Source organism: Hypanus sabinus, chromosome 20, assembly GCF_030144855.1.
Source record: "Hypanus sabinus isolate sHypSab1 chromosome 20, sHypSab1.hap1, whole genome shotgun sequence".
Classification (NCBI taxonomy): Eukaryota; Metazoa; Chordata; class Chondrichthyes; order Myliobatiformes; family Dasyatidae; genus Hypanus; species Hypanus sabinus.
Genome location: NC_082725.1, coordinates 31230306 through 31249204, shown reverse-complemented (window position 1 = coordinate 31249204; position 18899 = coordinate 31230306). Strand labels below are relative to the sequence as shown.

Genomic DNA, 18899 nt, shown 5'->3' with positions numbered 1-18899 from the left:
GAAGTTTCAGAGAATTATGTGCTGGACACAGAGGCTAGTGGGTTAGTAGGTGAGGAGAAGAGGAACCCTGTCCCTGATATGGTGGCAGGAGGATGGGATAAGAGCAGATGTGTGTGAAATAGAAGAAATGCGGGTGAGGGCAGTGTTGGTGGTGAAGCCCCTTGTTTTGAAAAGGGAGGCCTTCTCTTTCATTTTAATTAAACCTCAGCAAAATAATTGAACATGGAGTAAGCTTTAACTATTAAAGAATGAAAACAAGTAGAGTATATAATTTCATGCAGTACAACGTCTGTCCCATCTGTTAATCTGTCCAATTAAGTACCCATGATTTGCATTTATGATGCAGTTCAAATTACAGGGTGTAATGTGCCCAGGTTTGTTGTGGAATGAAAGCTCGAAGAGGAAGTGCTAAGTGAAGAGGGTACATGAAGCATACAAGGTCAGAAAGACAAGTTAAGGAGGTGGTAGATGAGTACAATGCGAGGTTATGTAATTAGTATGAAGATTAGGAAAAGAGAATAATTTTACAGTGGTGGAAAACAAGTAAACTTTGGTTTGGGTTATGTCTTGTTACGTCTGTTTGTGAGACACTAAATAAGCTTTCAGCAATTGCGACACAGTATATTATGTTTTATTGTAAAGATATTTGGAAAACAAAAATGGGGAAGTATTGCTAAGAATGTAAGGACTTTAATGAGTTATCATTTGGAGTGCTTTGTTTTTCTCTCCACTTCTCAGGAAGTACATACTTATGTTAGAATCAAAGCAGTACATATTTTCAAAATTGATTGGCGATATGAAGGGGCTGCCCTTTGAGGAAAGGCTGAGTGAAATCAGCCTCCTTTAATGGTATCTGTGAATCGGGTAGTAACTAGGACTATTCCATCCATGTCAAACCTTCCAAGAATCTCTTGTCCTAAAGCAATCACATTTTGTTCTTTTTTCTACAGGTGAAAGCCAGTTTTACTCAACCTCTTCCCAAAAGGACATTTCCTTAATTAATTTTCCATGCATCTCAGGCTGACTAATTTTATTCCAGAAATAAAGTAGTGCTACACACTGTTAATTTATGAACTTAAGGATAAGTTTAAAGAGTCATATGCTCTTTTTCTTATATTCTAACAATAATAAGACAAATGCTGATAACCACTAATGGTGTGTACCTGCACTCTGCTTTCCATAATTAATTAATTCTAACTTAAAAACAGAAAAAAGAGCTGAAGGAGGCATATAACATCATGACTGTTCGCTCATCTGAATGTCATATTCCCATTCTCTTCCTATACTGCTTGGCGTATGGTGTGTATAGAATTCTACCTCCTCCTCAAGAATACTCACCAACTTGTCCTCTACAGTCCTCATTGCTAGTGATTTTTATGCATTTACACTTACTTGTGAATAGTATTTTCCTCTGTAACAGTCATTGATTACTTGCAGAGGGGTTCTTAGTCTTGACAGCTTCGGCAGCAGAAATGCATTCTCCACACCCAGTCTGTTTAGCTCCATCAGGTTTCATTTTGATGCTTTCTCATTCTTCTAAACTGTGGTGAATGCAAAACCAGCCAACTTAATCTCTAACACGAGAAAGCCCAAAGCAACACACACAAAATGCTGGAGGAACTCAGCAGGCCAGGCAGCATTTGTGGAAAAGAGTAACATTTTAGGGCAAACTCTCCTCACTAGGCTGCCCGGCCGTCCCAGAGGTCAATCTGGTGAGCATGATAATAAGTTTATCTTTCTCTGACTAGAAATATGTGGGTTTGATCTCATCAAGGCACTGAATAATTGTTTCCTAATCACATCAGTACTTGACAATGGCCACATCTCTAACCACACCAATCCCCAAGACCAGCTGCATGCTTGTTGAGATAACTGGTGCACATGAACACTCAAGTCTATCTGTACATCAACACTTCTCAATCTAACACTAGATACTACACTGCTTTGATATTTAATTATTGAAATGGTCAACTCTGCATTTATCGTGTTATGTTCCATTTGCTATATGTTTACTAACTTGCTCAAACTGTCTTAAGTTGCCTTGAATCCTCTTCGTGTCCTCCTCACTGCTCATAATCCCATACTGTTTAATATCACTGGCAAACTTTGAAGTAGTAAGTACCATCTCCTCATCCGGAGTATTGGCTTCTAATTAGAACAGCAGATGGTAAAGCACTACCCCCTGCAGTACTTTACTTGGTCACTGCCTACTATCCTGAAAGAAACCCAATTATTCTAACTGTCTGTCAAAGCAGTTTTCACTCCAAGCTAATGTATTACTTCCAGTGGCATGTGCTTTAATTTTGTACACTGACTTCTCTGAGAGACTTTACAAAAGCTATCTAAAAGTCCAAGTTCACTGTGTAAGTTGACTCTCCCTTACTTATTCCATCAGGTACAACCTCAACAGATCTGGTTTGTACAGCACCATTTTAGAAATCTATGTTGACTTTGTCTAAACCTGTTGATAAGTTTGACATGTCCTGTTATTTCATACTTAATTGCAGCTTCTAGGGTTGTAGAATTTGTAAGGCTTCCTTTTAAAAAAAAGTGGATAGCAAGGTTTTTTTGTCAGCCGGTTAGAATGAGACAATCCTGTTAACATTAAGTACAAATAACAGAAAGTTTTGACTCAAAGCGACAACTTCATACCAGGTAAAAGATGAACGTAAATAACTTTTGTACCTTTTACAGTGGGCTGTAAACCTACAGATGTTATCAGCATTGTGCTATCAAATGTTGAGATAGATTTAGTTGATAAAGCATGTTTTTAGTACTGCAGCATTTGGGGGAAAGTTTTTCTTGAAATTATGTACGTTTAAGTTATATTGTTGCAATTCCTTGAGTAGACGTCTTTTTCTTTGAATTGCCAGATATGATACTATAGACAGAACCTTGCAGAATTACATAAATCCAAAAACCTTCCAGGTTTTAAAAAATTTACATTTCATTTTATGGAAACTTCATTTTAATTTTTTTAAGTGTGGCTTTGTATTGGGTAAATGCAGCAGAAAACTTATTGTATAGGAAGGTTTCTGTTCAGCGATTTTTATGGTAATGGTTGGAAAAGCCTTCATGCTATTTCTTGACTTCTATAAGTTTTTACATTTGTATCCCCCTTATGGGTTTGTGATTTTGTCTCAAAGGTTAACCTCCTTATTACTGTACCTAAGTTAGACTAGGTCTTGCGCTAATAGCAAATGTCTACATTGTGAGCTCAGCAAAGATTCTGTCCACAGATACTGCCTGATCTGCTGAATTTTGCCAGCTGTTTTATCTTAGATTTGCACCACTGCTGTTTGATTTCGGATTTGTCACTGTGGTGAGATAGTACCTCAGCCACCTCTCCCAAACTCTCCTGATGGGAATTCTTCTTGATTCGCCTGCCCCACATCTCGTAATGTAATGAACACTTTTCAGTCATACAGGATTAATCATGAAGTTTTTACCCCTGCCTCTCCCATTTACACTATCTTGTGCTTCACTGTTTGTTGTGGGGATTATGCTCACAAGACTGTGTGCGACAACTGAGCTGTGCATTGAGAATGTTACTGCAATTAAATCCTACACTGCCAGGGCAAACCAGAAACCATGGCTGACTGCAGAGGTTCATGCATTGCTTAGGGTTTGGAATGCTGTCTTTGTGACATCAAGGAAAGGCCCCAATTACCCCTGAGGAACAGGTATGCAGTCTGGCCACAGCCACAAAACTGCAGGGCCAGACAACATACCTGATCAGGCGCTGAGGAATTGTGCAGCCCAGCTAACAAAGGTCTTAACAGACATCCTTAATATCTCTTTGAGGCAGTTCACTGCAGGTTTCAAGGCAGCCTTCATCTTTCCAGTGCCCAAGAGAGCTACAATAACTGGCTGAGAACAATTACCGGGCATTGGCCCTGACTTCAAAATTTATGAAATGCTTTGAGCGGCTGGTAATGTATTGTTTAAAATCCCACCTTACAGTTGCATTGGACCCTTTCCAGTTCACTTACCAGTTGTCCACTGATGATGCCATAGCCTCGGCCCTTCACTCCATCTTGTCCCACCTAGAAAATGATGTCTCATATCCCAGGATGTCGTTCGTTGATTTCAGCTCAGTATTTAACACGACCATCCCCCAGAGTCTGGTCCTTAATCTGTCCTCATTGGAACTCAATACCCCTCCCTGGAACTGGATCTAGGTCTTCTTAACAGGAAGACCCCATTCAGTCCAAGTCGGCAGCAACATCTCAAGCTCCATCAAGCTGAGCACTGGTGCTCACCAGGGCCATGTGCTCAGCCTGCTGCTGTTCACACTGCTGACTCATGACTGCGCTGCCAGATCCAGCTCAAAATGTAACAAGTTCACTGAAGATGAACCAGTGGTTGACCTCATCAGCAACAATGAGTCAGCATACAGAGAGGAGGTAGAGAGGCTTGTCAGATGGCGTGAGAAGAACAACTTGAGTCTGATCGTGGACAAGACAAGAGTCATGATTGTGGACTTCAGGAAGGCGCAGTGCAGGTTGACCACACTCTATTGCACATCAATGGCTCTGCTGTAGAGAGAGTAAAGAGCATAAAATTCCTTTTTGTTCTCTTAATGGGCAATCTAGCCTGGACTCTCAACACCTCCTCAATAATCAAGGAGGCAAGCAGGTTTTGCATGTTCTGAGAAGTTTGAGGCATGTGGAGCTCCCTGCCCTCATTCTCATACCTTTCTGCAGGAGCACCATTGAGAACATACTTTCTGGCTTGCATCATTGTGTGCACCGGAAGCTGTAAGACATCAGAATGCAAGACCCTACAGAGGACAGTACAATCTGCTAAGTGGATCACCGGGATCTCCCTCTCCCCTATTTGTGACATTTACCAAGAGTCTTGTAGACAAAGGGCCTGAAGTATTGTTGAGGATCCCTACCACCTATTGCACAGTCTCTTTGACTCACTACCATTAGGAAGGAGGTACAGGAGCATCAGGATGAGAACTGCCAGACTGGGTAACAGCTTCTTCCCTCAGGCTGTGAGACTAATGAATACCCTGCCAGCATCGAGGGCTTGTCACTAGGACAATGAGCTGTTTACTGTTTACCTATGCTGTGCAATACAGGCATTGTTCAGTTATATTTTATTAACCTATTTATGGTTATATTTTGTTTTGTGTGCTGTGTGTGATGTGTTTTGTTGGTGTATTGTAGACCGGAGTAATGTTTTATTTGGTTGTGTATGTGCGTGCGCACGCGAACACACACACACACACACACACACACACACACACACACACACACACACACACACACACACACACACACACACACACACGTACTCGCACTCACACACTCTCGCACACACTCTCACTCACACTCATGATAATAAACTTGAACTTGAAACATTGCAGGTCCTGCCTTAATGATGATGAAAGACAAGCCAGCACTTCATTAAACTCATTTTTGGCTAATTTCAAGAATGTCTTTTTTGCTAGTAGACAGAACAACACACCACAGCTGCTGATGTCGAACTTCTAAGCACATGTGCTTGCACTTACTTGACAAGGGGAGGACGGGAGTGGGAAACGACAGTACCATACTCTGCAGCAACCCAGGAGGATGCCAAATGCCAATGCTGTTTGCATGGCTTGGGTCAAGAAGTGATCTTGAAATTCAGCTACAGATTGGCAAGTATGACATTGTGGCCATCTCTGAAACTTGGCACAAGGATGGCTGGCATTGGGAGTTGAATGTCCAAGGATATACGGTGTATCGGAAAGATAGGTTAGTAGGCAGAGGGGGTGGTGTGGCTCTGTGTATAAGAAATCATATTAAATCATTAGAAAGGAATGACATAGGATCGGAAGGCTTAGAATCTCTATGGGTTGAGCTAAGACATGGCAAGGGTAAAAGAACCCTAATGGCAGTTGTATACAGGCCTCCAAACAGCAGCTGCGATGTGGATTACAAATTACAGCAGGAGATAGAAAAGGCGTGTCAGAAGGGCAATGTCATAGTAGTCGTTGGGGATTTCAACATGAAAGTGGACTGGGAAAACCAGGCCAGTACTGGACGTCAGGAGAGAGAATTTGTAGAATGTCTAAGTGATGGCTTTTTAGAACAGCTTGTTGTTGAGCCCTGTAGAGGATCAGCTGTGCTGGATTGGGTGTTATATAATAATCTGGAGGTGATATGGGAGCTTAAGGTTAAGGAACCCTTAGGGAACAGTGATCACAGTATGATCAAGTTCACTTTGAAATTTGAGAAGGAAAAACTAAATTCCAATGTGTCAGTATTTCAGTGGAATAAAGGAAATTACAATGGCATGAAAGGGGAACTGGCCAAGGTTGACTGGAAAGGGACAGTAGCAGGAAGGACAGCAAAGCAGCAGTGGTTGGAGTTTCTGTGAAAAATGAGGGAAGTGTAAGACAGATATATTCCAAATAAGAAGAAATTTTCGAATAGTTGTATATTACCGTCGTTGACAAGTGAAGTCAGAGCCAAAGTAACACCAAGAGAGAGGGTATACAAGGAAGCCAAAGCTAGTGGGAAGATAGAGGATTGGGAAGCTTTTAAAAACTTGCAGAAGGAAACTAAGAGGGTCATTATGAAGGAAAAGGTGAATTATGAAAGGAAACTGGCAACTAATATCAAAGAAGATACTCTAAGTTTTTTTGAGTATATAAAGGGTAAAAGAGAGTTCAGGATAGATATAGGACCAATACAAAATGATGCTGGAGATATTGTAATGAGAGGCACAGAGATGGCAGAGGAACTGAATGCATATTTTGCATCAATCTTCACAGTGGAAGACATCTGCAGTATAACAGACATTCAGGAGTGTCAGGGAAGTGAAGTGAAAATTACAACTGAGAAGGTGCTCAGGAAATTTAATGGTCTGAGTGTGGATAAATCTCTTGGACCTGATGGAATGCACCCTTGGGTTCTGAAGGAAGAAGCTGTGGAGATATTGACAATGACCTTTCAAGAATTGGTAAGATTCTGGTATTGTACTGGATGACTGGACAATTGCAAATGTTACTCCACTATTTAAGAAGGGTGGACGGCAGCAGAAAGGGAACTATAGACCTGCTAGCCTGTCATCAGTGGTTGGAAAGTTGTTGGAATCGATAGTTAGGGATGAGATTATGGAATACCAGGAGGCACATGACAAGATAGGAAAAGGAAAATCATGCCTGACAAACCTCCTGCAATTTTTTGAGAAAATTTTGAGCACGGTAGACAAAGGAGATGCAGTAGATGTGGTGTACTTGGGTGCTGCACCCGAGGCTGCTTAGCAAGATAAGAGCCCATGGAATTACAGGGGAGTTACTAGCATGGGTGGAACATTGATTGATTGGCAGAAAGCAGAGAGTAGGAATAAAGGGATCCTATTCTGACTGGCTACCGGTTACCAGTGGAGTTTTACAGGGGTCGGTGTTGGGACCACTGCTTTTTCCAATGTATGTCATTGGTTTGGATTATGGGATTAATGGATTTGTGGCTAAATTTGCCGATGATACAAGGATAAGTTGAGGAATGGGTAGTGTTGAGGAAACAGAGAGCTTGCAGAGAGACTTAGCTCAGGGGAATGGGCAAAGAAATGGCAAATGAAATACAATGTTGTAAAGTGTATGGTCATGCACTTTGGTAGAAGAAATAAACAGGCAGGCTATTATTTAGTTGGGGAGAGAACTCAAAATGCAGAACTGCAAAGGAAATTGGGAGTCCTTGTGCAGGATACCCTTAAGGTTAACCTCCAGGTTGAGTTGGTGGTGAAGAAGGCGAATGCAATGTTGGCATTCATTTCAAAAGGTATAGAATATAAGAACAGCGGTGTAATGTTGCAGCTGTATAAGGCACTCGTGAGACCATACTTGGAGTATTGTGTGTGGTTTGGGCTCCTTATTTTAGAAAGGATATACTGATATTGGAGAGTGTTCAGGGAAGACCCACGAGAATGATTCTAGGAATGACAGGGTTACCATATGAGGAATGTCTGGCAGCTGTTGTGCTGCATTCCCTGGTGTTCATGAGAATGAGGGAGGATCTCATAGAAACATTCCAAATGTTAAAAGGCCTGAACAGATTAGATATGGCAAAGTTATTTCCCATGGTAGGGGAGTCTAGGACAAGAGGGCATGACTTTAGGATTGAAGAACGTCCATTTAGAACAGAGATGTGGAGAAATTACTTTAATCAGAGGGTGGTAAATCTGTGGAATTTGTTGCCATGAGCAGCTATGGAGCCCAAGTCACTGGGCGCATTTAAGGCAGCGATAGGTAGGTTCTTGATTAGCCAGGGCATCAAAGGGTATGGGATGAAAGCAAGGTATGAGTGGGGATGACTGGAAGAATTGGATGATTGTATGGCGGAGCAGACTCAATGGGCTGAACAGCGCTCTTCTGCACCTATGTCTTACGGTCTTATAAGTGAAATCCATATTTCCAGGTCTTATTTTAGTTTCAATCCACAGCTATATGTCCATGCTAGCAATGCTAATTTCAACAGGCTCTAGAAGAAATAGAATTGGCTACAAGCATGGGACATGTTTTCAGTGCCGTTTTGTTAGGGATTCAAAAGAACAAAAGAGACTTATTGTAGTTCTGTCTTTCTTAATTTCCATAAGACCATGACCATAAAATATAAGAGCAGAATTAGAGCTCTTGGCCCATTAAGTCTGCTTCACTCTTTCATTTTGTCTAATCCATTTTTCCTCTCAGCTCCAATGTCCTGCCTTCTCCCTGTATCCTTTCATGCCTTGACTAATCAAAAATTTATCAGCCTTAGTCTTGAATATATCCAATGTCTTGGCCTCCACAGCTGCCTTAGGCAACAACAAATTCCAGAGATTCACCAGTCTCTGGCAAAAGAAATCTCTCCTCATCTCCATTCTAAACGGACTTCCCTCTATTCTGAGGCTGTGTCCTCTGGTCTTAGACTTCACCACCAGAGGAAACATCCTGTCCACATCCATTCTATCGAGACCTATCAGTATTTGATTGGTTCCCCTCATTCTTCTGAATTTCAATGAGTTGAGGCCCTGTGCCAACAAATGCTTAATTTCAGAGTGTTGCAAGCTGTTTATGTCCAGGATAAACAATTATGAAACCGATGTGCTATTGCTGAAAATACTAGTCAATATGTTAGATACCATGGAGCAAATGTTTTTTTAATATTTAGCTTAATGTTGGCCAGATGATCCTTCCTGCTCTTCAAAATGGGATGCATGTTTTCCTCTGAACATTTAAAAGGGCCTGTGTTTAATGTCTCAGTTGACAGAAGACATACAATAATTCAGTATTCCCTTAAACAGGTTTGAAATGATATCCTAGGATTTATGTTCCCTGGGGAGTAACTGAAAACCCTTGCTCTTCTTCACTTCTTGCAAGAAGATATCACCGACTGAAGGTTGATGAAGGAGGCAGCAGAACTGAGCACCAGGAGCTATCTGCATTAAAGCAGAGATTTAAAACAAAACATTTGCTCTATGGTATTGACTAGTATTTTCAGCAATAACACATAGGTTTCATAATTGTGCTTAATAAAAATTGCATGTGACTTTGCTGACGTATGTCATGAAATTTATTGTTTTGCGGCAGCAATACAGTACAAGACGTAAGAATGACTGAAATTACAATAAATAGCACAAAAGAAGTATAGTGAGGTAGTGTTCCTAGATTGTTCAGAATTCTTAGGGCAGAAGGATGCTTTTGTCACAAGTTTAAGATATTTCCCTCCTGTGGAGTTAGTATTGAACCATAATAAACCTTAAGTTGTCCCAGAAAGTGAATAGAGAGCTTAATTTATTTTTTAAAAAATTGCAGAGAGTTGTTGGAGCTCAGAATTGTGTACTACAAAAGAATGCTTGTGGCAGAGGGAAGAAATGGATTGATATTGGAAGTAAAAGATGATGAAAAGCTTAGTGAAATAGCAAGAGTACTTCTGAAATGCTTAAACAAAGAGCGAACATCTATGATTTAAAAACAACAGCCTCTTCCTGTGCTGTCAACGATTCAAATTTCACTCTCACCCCTTCTGAACATGTTTTGTAAAACCCACCTCACTTTCATAGCTTCATCGTACGTGTTCAATTAAGATGTACTCTGTAAATCCGTTGTTAGCAAAATGCCTGCAGTCTAGACCATATGTAAATATATGGTTAAAATTACTTTATTTTAACGGAAAGCTTGTGATATTTTTTCCCAATACTTGGAAATAAATCTGACACTATCTGACCACCAGAACCCAAGAATGTTTTGCTTGCATGTAAACTCTGCAAAGTGGCACCTTCAATTTTCGTGTTTCAGCTCTTGCATTGTAATACCATAAGGGTACATTCACATTGTAAGGTAATGCTCACTATTTTATTTTCATTATTAGTAATCATCTAACTCATGACTTAAATGCAGAATAAGTGTGTTAACTAATTGGTTAATTTACAGTAGCTATGATATCTACAAAATTTGGTTTGATTTTTGATTGGCTTTGCAGTTGTCTCTTAATAAGGAATGATGTTGATATAATTGAGAATGTACTGTATAAATGGAAAATACATCACTTTGTTTTGTGAAAGCACACAATTCCAAGTTCCTCACAGTAAAAAGCAGAGTACAATTGACTTGTGTTAAATGATTGGGTTTATATTTGGAGGTCTGGATTAATGGTCTGGATTAATAGTCTGGAGGACAGTATTTAAATTCAACCTTAAATAAATAAATGTGAAAAATGTGGTACTACAATTGGACCATCTGCCAAGAATCTGCTATCCTAGTTGTTCACTTAATTATGGATCTAGAGCCAGCTAACTACTTTATAAGATGATTAGCAAGCCACCAGTCAGTGCCTGAATGGTATAGATATTTGCATTTTAGGGCTATTTGTATTGGAGTGGTTTAACAGGGGCTTATAAAAGTACAAATATCTCTGCTCTTTCTGACCTTGATAAGTAAGTTTAATCTATTTACTGTCATTGAGAAATTAGAATTCAGTGGTTGCAAGTATTATATTTTGCCAGCTAACATATGTCCTTATCTCATACAGTATTTCTTATTTCAAAACCTTGCAAAAAAATAACAAAGTTAAAAAATATATAAAGGAATCCAAAATAAAGGATATTTTGCAATGTGTCCTTACTGAACCTGCTGTCATTTTCTGTGCAAAGTTTATGGTTTATTTGTTGGCTGAAAACTGGAGAATGACAATGTGGTCATGTCGTTGCACACAGCATGTGGCAGAAAAAATGACTGTCAAATGCTCTCACAACTAAGTTGATATTCAGGTGTATTTGTTTGAATATGATATAACATTAGCACAAACTCATAGAGGACAGTTGGGATTATATTCATATTTGGAATTTAGCAAATTCGGGTATGATAGAGCTTTATACTTACACTCTCAATTAATCTGATTTTACCTTATTTATGAGTTCCGCTCGTTAATAAGGACAGGAGATTCTGCAGATGCTGCAAATCTAGAGTAACACTATGGAAAGGAATAAAAACTTAAATTTAAGTGTATCTATTTTTCAGTTAGAGCCCAAATAGCATATTGTGTCCATAAATGATGGGTTAAATTGAATAATATCATGGTCTTTAGAAAGCTGCAGAAGATATTCATGTAAGGAGGATAATCCAACCACTCATTTTGAAATTTCTGACCTATGTAATCGCAATTTTTAATTCTTTTACCTCTGTCTGTAAAAATCTTAAAAGAGTAGGCAGTTCCTTTATGAAACCTTCCTAGGTAATGTATTCCACATCACTGCAAGACAGAATCCTTTTGCTTTCTTCCAAGCTATCTGCCAATCATCTTAAATTTGTCATCTGCTGGCTACCAGGGGCTCTAGATGGTGGAAGAAGTTTCTCTTTTTCTGAGGTACCTCAGCATGCCATAATTTTGAACACTTCTGTTCTATCTTACCTTAATCATTTTTGCTGTTAAGATGAATGATTTAATGTGATGCTGCCAAAGCTGAGAGACCTGATATTCCAGAATTCTGTAACAAAGAGGTTACAAAAATATCTTATAAAGTTAACAAAGTTTTTAGTGCTGCAAATTTAACGAAGTTAACAAATTTGTTAACAAGTTAACAAATTATTTTAGTGCTGCAAATTTATCAAAAATAAATAAGCTATTGAATCAGTACCTGGAGAATGTTATTGTAATTTAAAAGAAGTGCCATGCTGGCTAGTTTATTTTCCATGGTGAAGTGTCAAACCATGGCAACAATGGTAGAGTATTAGCTTTTCAAAGATAGATATAAAAGATTTTGAGGTCATTTTATAAAAATTATAGTTAAATGTGGGGCAATGAAATCCAGGGAAATGATGTTGATGAATTGGTGCAAACTAACACATTCAGTGTATTGTTTTATATTTGTTGATGACGTGATTGTGACTAAAGAGCAATTATTACTTGTTTGCCCTTAAGTGGCCCAGAACCGAACAGCCTGCTGGGTCATTTCAGTGGCAACACGAGTGAATCTGCAGATGCTGGAAATAAATAAAAACACAAAATGCAAAACACAATACACAAAACACAATAGTAACACAAAATATTACTTCATTCCTGATGAAGGGTTTCGGCCCGAAACGTCGTCACTACCTCCTCCCATAGATGCTGTCTGGCCTGCTGAGTTCTGCCAGCATTTTGTGCTGTTATTGGGTCATTTCAGTGAGTGGTTAAAAGTCAATAATGTTGGTAGGTCTGGAACCAAATTGAGTCTGATGGTAAATTTCCTTTCATGAAGCACAGTAATGAACCAGGTTAACTTTTACAGTATTCCAGTGATCAAATGATCATCATAACAGGTGTTGGTTCTTTAGTCATGATTTAGTTGATCAATTGTTTGTATTAACTTCTATCCTCTCAGTATTTGAAGTATTCTTATGGCAAAAGCAAGACAGCCTGAGAATATAGAATAACAGGATGTTCTGCAACCTTTAAAGCTGCAATAAGGTAGTACTAATGGTTTAAAAACATACATTTTGCCATATGGTCTAGCCATGTCCTATGGACTTGAGGTTGATTAGCACTCCCTGGAGAAAAGGTCCACACCTCTTGTGGTGAACTATGTGCCTGTCGGGACACGCCCCTGCTGACTGCTCCTGTGGCTCCTCCCACAGGCCCCTGTATAAAGGAGACCTGCGGCCTGAAGCTCGGCCTCAGTCTCCAAGACCTTGTATGATAGACACTCACTCCTGGTTCCTTCTTCCAGTCAATAAAAGCCGATATCTCGCCTACGTCTCAGTGTGAGTTATTGATGGTGCATCACCTCTGGGACTAAAGTCAGTAGCACTACTTAAGGCAATCATTTATACATAGTACAGTCTGGTTCATTTGACAATTGAATCAGCAGTGGTAAAGCAGACAACTTTATTTGTACTGAATTGTGAAAAATGAATTCTTTTCAAGTGACATTTTTGCAGTTTGTGAGTAGGTACAGTGATGCCTATCACATTATTAACACGAGTAGGTAATCCTGCACACTTACTTGCCAAAGCTGGCTCACTGATGTTATTTTTGGTACAGTCAAAGCACCATATAAGAGCAGACAGTAACCCTAAAGGTAATACAGTCATTAGAGTGCAGACTAGTTTTCAGAAAATGAAACATTAGATATTTCTTTAATGCTAGAGATTCAGCAGGTGTTGGAAATTTAGAGTAACACACACAAAATGCTGGGGAAACTCAGCTGGTTAGGTTGCATTATGGTGAGGAATAAATAGTCAATCTTTTAGGCTAGACCCCTTCATCAGGACTGGAAAGAAAGAGGAAGAAGCTAGAATAAGAAGGTGGGGGTGGTGGTGGGGGCAAAGAAGGAGTACAAGCTGGCAAATGATAGGTGAAGCCAAGTGGGGGCAAAGGTAGGTGTGTGGGGGAGGGGGAAACGAAGTGAGAAGCTGGGAGGTGATGTGTGGAAGTAAAGGGCTGATGAAATTTCCAATTGGAGAGGAAAGTGGGTTATCGCAGAATGGGAAGGGGGAATTGGGAGACACCAGAGGAGAAGTAATAAGCAGGTGAGCTGAAGATAGGGTTAAGAGGGGAGCTGGAATGGAAAAAGAGAGACGGGGAAAGGGAGTAGAAAATACCAAAAGTTAGTGAAATCAATGTTCATGCCATCATACCCAGACAATATATGAGGTGTTGCTCCACCAACCTGAGAGTGAACTCATCGTTGCAGTAAATATTTCTTGTTATATTTCTTTTCCTTTGGAATTTCCAAATGCAGTGAAGGAGATACAAATACATCAGTTGCAGCATTGCAGGTAATAAGCCTGTTTCTATCCTTCAAAGAGTTTTGTGTAGTTGGGAGTCCACATACAGCAGGCACCAGAAAGCTGTTAAGATGCTTGTACTTTTGCCTCTACAGGTTCTGCTTTACTTTCTGAGTTCCTCCAGCAGCCTGGGTTTTAATAAAAATCCAATATCTTGTAATGAGACCTTGTCTGAGTAAGATTGCCATGCGATCACATTAAGTACCTAGAAAGTTTTAAGAAAAGGCCACAGACCAGCTTACTCATTTTCACCTTTTATGGTTTAGACAAATGAGTCGGGTGGGGGGAAATTCCTGCCCTTTTCTATAAATGAGTTAAATTTGCTTAAAGGTAACATTGAATTTTCTACGAAGTGACATTGTAGACATAATGCAATTGTTATTAACTTAATCAATCTTTGGCAGAAGCCCTTCAGTTCACCTTGGCAGTAGCTCAGTGCCTGTCTTTTCTGAACTCCTGCACCATGTGCTTTGTTGTAATGTGAGTATTATTAAAAGTAAGTTATTACTAATCGGGAAGCTGTTGGTAACAAGGGGCTGCTTCAGGGGGTTTTTACTTACGGTGTGCATTTAATGTAGTTCCACCACCCATGCCGCACGAGGTACCTGAAAGCCTCTGTATTGTAAATATCATTTGCCGTTCCAGATAAAGATGTTCTTTTGGCCGTGAAATTGTCGAGTGGTCCTTTTGCAAAGTAGAAGCTACCACATAATTCATGTACTTTTGTGTTTGTGGTATGATAGCCTATCACTGCTTATCTTCTTTGTCCTCTTTACAACTATTGATGTGATCAACCCAATATAAGCTCAAAGTAATTTTTTATCTAAGTACATATATGTCAAGATATACTACCCTGAGATTTATTTTCTTGCAGGCATTCAAGGCAAATACAAAGGAACACAATAGAATCAATGAAAAACTGCACAATCAACGTGCAAAAAGCAACAAATAGTCCAAATACAAAGAAAACAAATAATAAATACATTAGTAATAAATAATGAGAAAATGAATTGTAGAGTTCTTTAAAGTGACTCCATAGGTTGTAGAATCAGTTTCATTGTTGGGATGTGTGAAGTTTCCTCCTTGGTTCAATAGCCTGATGGTCGAGGGGTAACAACTGTTCTTGAACCTGGTGATGTGGGACCCAAGGCTCCTGTACCTCCCACAGTGCCATCATCATTATCCTCTTAGGGTACCATTTTTGTCCACTAATACCAAGAGTATGGCCTCCCAAGGCCCTATTCCTCACAATGTTGTGATTGTCATTTACATGCTGCCGCTTGCTGACATCATCCAAAACTGCACCATTTCTGTCTGTATGTTGATAGCATCCAGCTCTGTCTCCACACCAGCCATCTTAACCCCCTTCAACCTTTCATGTTGCTGATCTGCCTTTCAGTATTGCATGAGTAGAAATTCCCTCCAACAAACTATTATAAAGTCTGAAGATGCTAACTTTGGTCCCTTTCAAAGATTCCATTTCAAAGCCACTATTCGCTGTTCCATCTCTGTTCAAGGTCTGAGGTGGTAGCTGTCTTTTGTAAAGCATACTGATGCACTTGAACACACAGTAACCTACGATTTTTGTGTATACCAGTTTACATCTACAAAGTAATGTCCAGTTCCCTTCTGACCTGATCATATGCTGATTACTTTGTGTTTTGGCCATTTTTCTCCCTCTGTAAACTTAATGTCATCCGAAGGTTCAGTTTGATGCAAGCCTGCAGTAATAGTTGGAAAAAATGCAAAATTCTGTTTCCACCACAGTAATGTCACAACAGGAAATGTTAACATAGAAAGAACTCGCACTAGTGATTCTTCATGATTGCAGTGAAGTGTTTAAGTGCAGTGTTGTTGAGGTGTTCTCAAATGTAGCACAGAATTTTCTCTTAGCTACACTAGGATAAAAGATCAGGCACTGCATTGCACTAATGAAGGGACAGATGTTATCTAAGCTACTGGGAGAATTCCCCACCCATACATGTGGTGCCATGCTTTTTATCTATTTCTTTCACATAAGAAGGCAGAAGGATGCTGTCATATCTGAAGCTTGATACCTTCAAAAGGGCAATATCCTTTTAGCTCCTTGTGAAGTATTTGATTTACAGGCTGACAGAGAGGAACTCAAGCCTACAACTTCTGGTTCAGGAGGCAAGAATATTATTCATCACTGAATCATGTATAGCCTAAGTGTAACCATCAAGTTAATATTCTTAAATGGAAAGTTTGGAGCTTGTTCAAATTAAGTGCAAGAAATATGATACAAGCTGGCCAGGACAGACATTATGAACTGTCCCCAATGAAGTGTGACAGTGTCATTTTTAATAGGGAGTTGATATGCAATCTGTAATTAACAGCTGGATGAAAACCTACTGAGGATCCTCTCTTTGTTAGAATTGTGAGGTTGCTGATTGTGAATTCTGTAGTAATTTCTTTTCCCTCTTTCTACAGGGTCAAGTGTGGATCAACGGTTTCAACTTGGGTCGCTACTGGCCAGCTAGAGGGCCTCAAGTCACTCTGTACGTTCCTGCTTATATTCTGAGCACATCTGCAGTTAATAACATCACCGTGTTGGAGCTGGAGATGGCACCTTGCATTGAAGAGCGCGGAATGTTTTGTGCTGTGGAATTTGTGGACACACCTGTCTTGAATGGTACCACAGCTTATACCAACACAGACAGTGACCTTTTCCGGAAACATTCCAAGCATACTTGAATTACACATTTAACTACATTAAATATTCTAAAGTGAAGGGTCAGTCAGTGAGGAGCACAGTAAACATGATGATTCCTAACTGCAACTGCTTTCAGCTTTGCAAGTTCAAGTTGGTGGTAAATAACCAACCTTGCAAGCACAAAGCCAGCTTTGGATTTGAATTTAAGGAAAAGTCAAGAAATAAATGTGTCTTAAAGTCAAAAATCTTTCCCTCTTTGAAATTGGTGACAGTATCAGTGAGATTGTGCAAGCTTTTGCTGGAGGAAAGCTAAACTTGGGGAAGCAAAATTCTTGGGAAAGGAAATTTGATTTATGGTGATCACAGTCACTCATATACTGATTCAATTAGTATTTATCGATATTTGATTTAATGCAGTCTTGGGAGAAATTCAGTTTTATTAATGATTGTAAATTTAAAAAAATCCTGACTATGATCAAACTTGTATGTTTTATGCATAAATGCTGATTTATATGAATCTTCTCTTTTTATTTATTAGCTTTTTTTTGAATATCAAACTGAATAAAAAATTGTAGGTGATTTTTCTTTTTCCAAAAGCTTCCTTTATTATCGTCTGTAGTCTTGCTGCTGAACTGCATAACATAACTTTGAGCAGATTTAAAAAAAAAGAGTGAATGAACTGAAACCTTAAGATAGACGAACTGGTGTAAATTCTTCTCAGAGGCAGTGACACAGCTTCTATTCTCCTTCCTGTTTCTTCCCTAGGGAAGCCACTTAGGTAAAGCACCAGATTAGTTAAACAAAACTATATAGGCACTGTTCAAAGGGTGAGGCACTGATGAAAAGAGATTGAAAATACTTAAAACAAATAGATTCAATATATTGGGTCCAGGTTAACCTTGCAGATATTACAATATGTCAAATGGTACACAATGGAATAGTGGTGATAAAAGGCCGGGTCTTCACAGAGCAGCTCTATTTGTATCTTGTGGCCCTTGAATCATACTGGAATCCTCATTGCTGGGACTGTACTGCCCTTCCATATATGGTGACTGGTCCTCTGGCAGTGAATCCTGAAGCCCTATAAGGTTTTTGCCCCACACAACTGCAAATGGTTGCATCCCATTGCCCCCTCTCCCCAAAACAAAGAAAACCTGCCTGCCATTGACAGTGGTAAGCATTGATTCTGTACAGATTGCCTCAACATGAGACATAAATCTTCATGGTGAGGCAGTATTGTCCAACACAGCAGTAGCCCCCAAAGAAGCCATTTGCAAAGTGAAAGCTTTGTCTGACATCAACGTTTGCTTTTTGCTGTTCCGGATATCTCCTGCCAATAGTGTGTTCCTTTATATATTAAAAGCTTTACACTGTATTTTGATATGTGATTTAAAATAAACCAATAATAAAAGATATAGACTGAGCCAGCATTTAGTTGCCCATCCATAAATGCCCTTGAGAAGGTGGTGATGAGCTGTCATATTAAATTGCAATCCTTTAGATGTGGGATGCCCACAATTAGGTTAGGCGAGAGATTCAGGAGTTTGACCCAGGAAGAGGGTTATTTAGATTGGTAAAACGTATTTTCCAAGTTCATTCTTCCTGTTTACTAAAGAGAAAGACATGGGAAGTGCAATTAGGGGGATGTTATTCATTTATACTACATACATCCAAAACAGTAAAAATAAAGCAAATGGCACCACCTATCCTTGTTCATGATTGCTCTTGGTGGTATCTACCACTGCCACCCCTCCTATTCACACCCCTGTCTCTAATATGATGTAGTAGTAGCCATTTGCAACAAGTTTATTGTCTTTCAATGGTATATATGTATATCACCAAATGAAACAATGTTCCTCCAGATCAAGGTGCACAACACAGTACATATAACTTGCATGCAATGCATAGAGTATCACCACAAAAAAATTAACAAATAATGAGGTGCATTTCTGACACAGGTCAAAAAGTAAACAGTATACG

General features: G+C 39.5%; 1 protein-coding gene across 1 annotated transcript in view; it reads left to right on the top strand.

Annotated features, from left to right (window-relative positions):
- glb1 (galactosidase, beta 1) overlaps nucleotides 1–17498 on the top strand; it is a 75653-nt gene extending 58155 nt beyond the window's left edge. Inside the window, exon 16 of the mRNA XM_059945282.1 lies at nucleotides 16697–17498. Coding sequence (XP_059801265.1) covers nucleotides 16697–16960 — 264 coding nt within the window. The 3' untranslated portion in view covers nucleotides 16961–17498. The remainder of the gene's footprint in view (nucleotides 1–16696) is intronic.
- The last annotated feature ends 1401 nt before the right edge of the window (nucleotides 17499–18899 follow it).